This window comes from Mandrillus leucophaeus, unplaced genomic scaffold (genome assembly GCF_000951045.1).
Source record: "Mandrillus leucophaeus isolate KB7577 unplaced genomic scaffold, Mleu.le_1.0 Scaffold432, whole genome shotgun sequence".
In the NCBI taxonomy this organism is placed as follows: domain Eukaryota; kingdom Metazoa; phylum Chordata; class Mammalia; order Primates; family Cercopithecidae; genus Mandrillus; species Mandrillus leucophaeus.
Genome location: NW_012104610.1, coordinates 947,848 through 951,517, shown reverse-complemented (window position 1 = coordinate 951,517; position 3,670 = coordinate 947,848). Strand labels below are relative to the sequence as shown.

General features: G+C 49.0%; 1 protein-coding gene across 1 annotated transcript in view; it reads left to right on the top strand.

Moving 5' to 3' along the window:
• The window catches only part of FOLR1 (folate receptor 1 (adult)), a 34,084-nt gene extending 31,428 nt beyond the window's left edge, over positions 1 to 2,656 (top strand). The window contains exons 2-4 of the mRNA XM_011993730.1: positions 1,626 to 1,814; positions 1,967 to 2,102; positions 2,252 to 2,656. Coding sequence (XP_011849120.1) covers positions 1,626 to 1,814; positions 1,967 to 2,102; positions 2,252 to 2,532 — 606 coding nt within the window. The 3' untranslated portion in view covers positions 2,533 to 2,656. The remainder of the gene's footprint in view (positions 1 to 1,625; positions 1,815 to 1,966; positions 2,103 to 2,251) is intronic.
• The last annotated feature ends 1,014 nt before the right edge of the window (positions 2,657 to 3,670 follow it).

The window sequence follows — 3,670 nt, the reverse complement described above, 5'->3', positions numbered from 1 at the left end:
TAGTAGAGAAGGGGTTTCACCGTGTTAGCCAGGATGGTCTCGATCTCCTGACCTCGTGATCCACCCGTCTCGGCCTCCCAAAGTGCTGGGATTACAGGTTTGAGCCACCGCTCCCGGCCTTTTTTTGTTTTTTCTTGAGATGGAGTTTTGCCCTTGTTGCCTAGGGTGGAGTGCAGTGATGCAATCTCAGCTCACTGCAACCTCCACCTCCCAGGTTCAAGTGATTCTCCTGCCTCAGTCTCCTGAGTAGGCACACACCACCACATCCAGCTAATTTTCTGTTTGTTTGTATTTTTAGTAGAGATGGGGGTTTTACTATGTTGGCCAGGCTGGTCTCGAACTCCTCACCTCATGATCCGCCCTTCTTGGCCTCCCAAAGTGCTGGGATTATAGGTGCGAGCCACCGCACCCGGCCTTAAGTGCACATTTTATTTATTTATTTATTTATTTATTTATTTATTTATTTATTGACATGGTGTCTTGCTCTGTCGCCCAGGCTGGAGTGCAGTAGCACAATCTCAGTTCACTGCAACATCCGCCTCCCGGGTTCAAGCAATTCTCCTGCCTCAGCCTCCAGAGTACCTGGGACTACAGGTGCCTGCCACCACGCCCAGCTAATTTTTGTATTTTTAGTAGAAATGGGGTTTTGCCATGTTGGCTAGGCTGTGGTCTCCATTCTTGACCTCAAGTGATCTGCCCACCTCCACCTCTCAAAGTGTTGGGATTACAGGCGTGAGCCACTGTACCCGGCCCACATTTTAATATTTAGCTCATCAGCCTTAAGTAACGAGATTCAGAAAGCTTGAGGATAGCCACATAGGAGCATAGATTCCACTCATTCTGAATTTCACAGCCATCACAAGTTAGTTTTTAAGGAAAAATAGTAGTTCCTAAGTTGTTTCTCAATAATTTATAATAAAAATAACATCCGCAATTGATTGGCTATACATTGTTTTTTGTATCACAAATTCCGGGAACAGATAATGGGTGAGGCAGCTAGTCAGGGACAAAACACCTCCTGAGTAGCTGGGATTACAGGTGTCTGCCACCACACTTGGCGAATTTTTGTATTTTTAGTAGAGACGGGGTTTTACCATGTTGGCCAGGCTGGTTTCAAACTCCTGATCTCAGGTGATCCACCTGCCTTGGCCTCCCAAAATGCTGGGATTACACGAGTGAGCCACTGCACCAAGCCTGGGGTTACAATTTAAATTGCTTTTTTACCTTCAAATCTTTGTCACCTCAGTGAGGCTTAATCTGACCGCACTATTACACTGCAAGTCCCCATCCTTCTCCCTTGCTTAATTGTTGTCCAAAGCAATAATCAGGTGATGTGTTCATTGTTGTAACTCTAGTTTCTACAAAAGTACCTGGGTGAGAGTAAGTAGGATCTCAATAAAGGTTGAATTAACAAATTTTGTAATGACTGCAACTCCAACAGGAGCTCCCTTCTGGGCTCCCACAGTCTCTGACGGCCCTCTCCCCTAAAGAGGTCCCAACAGCAAGTATTTTCCTGGGTGACTTCCAGTGGGCTGGGGAATGAAGGACTAAGAGGGGAGACACTGCATGTGGAATATTCTGGCTGTTCTGGCTGTGGACCGAGTCCTGTGTCTTCCCCCATCCAGTGTCGTCCCTGGAAGAAGAATGCCTGCTGTTCTACCAACACCAGCCAGGAAGCCCATAAGGATGTTTCCTACCTATATAGATTCAACTGGAACCACTGTGGAGAGATGGCACCTGCCTGCAAACGGCATTTCATCCAGGACACCTGCCTCTACGAGTGCTCCCCCAACTTGGGACCCTGGATCCAGCAGGTATGCATGGCTTCCTGTAGGTACAAGACCTAGCGGAAGAGCTGAACTTTCCAGGCATCTCTGCAGGCTGCGATCCCAGCTCCAGTTCTATTCAGGGCTGGGTTGCTGGGATTCTTGAACCTGAGCCCTTCTTTTGTAACAAAATCTCCCAGGTGGATCAGAGCTGGCGCAAAGAGCGGGTGCTGAACGTGCCCCTGTGCAAAGAGGACTGTGAGCAATGGTGGGAAGATTGTCGCACCTCCTACACCTGCAAGAGCAACTGGCACAAAGGCTGGAACTGGACCTCAGGTGAGGGCTGGGGTGGGCAGGAATGGAGGGATTTGGAAATGGAGGTATGTGGGTGTGGAACAGGGATGTGACAATTTGGGGTTGTAGGGCTGGCAGACCCCAAGATAGTTCTGGGCCCTGTGGATAAAGGTCTTCCTTCTTCTCTACAGGGTTTAACAAGTGCCCAGTGGGAGCTGCCTGCCAACCTTTCCATTTCTACTTCCCCACACCCACTGTTCTGTGCAATGAAATCTGGACTTACTCCTACAAGGTCAGCAACTACAGCCGAGGGAGTGGCCGCTGCATCCAGATGTGGTTCGACCCAGCCCAGGGCAACCCCAATGAGGAGGTGGCGAGGTTCTATGCTGCAGCCATGAGTGGGACTGGGCCCTGGGCGGCCTGGCCTCTCCTACTTAGCCTGGCCCTAATGCTGCTCTGGCTGCTAAGCTGATCTCCTTTTACCTTCTGATACCTGGAAATCTCTGCCCTCTTTAGCCCCATAGCTCCCAGCTATTTGGTTCCTGCTCCATGGTTGAGCCTCTGACAGCCACTTTGAATAAACCGGACACCGCACATGTGTCTTGAGAATTATTTGGGTATGAATGGGAATGTGACTGTTTTGTTTTCCAATTCCCGTTGATTGAAACCAGTGAGACTGGGCCAATTCCTAGCTCTGACAGTTGCTATGAACTAACCTGATACTTAACTATTCTTCTAACTTAGGAGACATTCGTAGCTCTCAATTTCATTTTTCACTATAGCTCCAATCTAGAGCCAAGCCCAGGAATTTTTTGTTTATTTTGAGACAGGGTCTCACTCTGTCACCAGGCTGGAGTGCAATGGCATGATCTTGATTCACTGCAACATCTGCCTCCTGGGCTTAAGCAATCCTGCCACCTCAGCCTCTCAACTTGAGACCACAAATATGTGCCACCACACCTGGGTGTTTTTTGTTTTTTGTTTTTTGTTTTGAGATGGAGTTTCGCTCTTGTTGCCCAGGCTGGAGTGCAATGGCATGATCTCAGCCCATGGCAACCTCTGCCTCCCAAGTTCAAGTGATTCTCCTGCCTCAGCCTCCCAAGTAGCTGGGATTATAGGCATGCGCCACCATGCCCGGCTAATTTTGTACTGTTACTAGAGACAGGTTTTCTCCATGTTGGTCAGGCTAGTCTTGAACTCCCGACCTTAGGTGATCTGCCTGCCTCGGCCTCCCAAAGTGCTGGGATTACAGGCGTGAGCCACTGCGCCTGGCCCCACCTGGCTAATTTTTACATTTTTTTTTTGTAAAGAGGAGATCTTGTTATGTTGTCCAGGCTGGTCTCAAACTCCTGGCCTGAAGCAAACCTTTCATCTCAGACTTCAAAAGTACTGGGATTACAAACATGAGCCACCATGCCCAGCACAATCTCAGCTCACTGCAACCTCTGCCTCCCACATTCAAGCAATTCTACCTCAGCCCCCTGAGTACCTGGGACTATAGGTGTGGGCCACCATGCCTGGCTAATTTTTCTATTTTTATTAGAGACGGGGTTTCGCCATGTTGGCCAGGCTGGTCTGGAACTCCTAACCTCAGGTGAACCACCCACCTT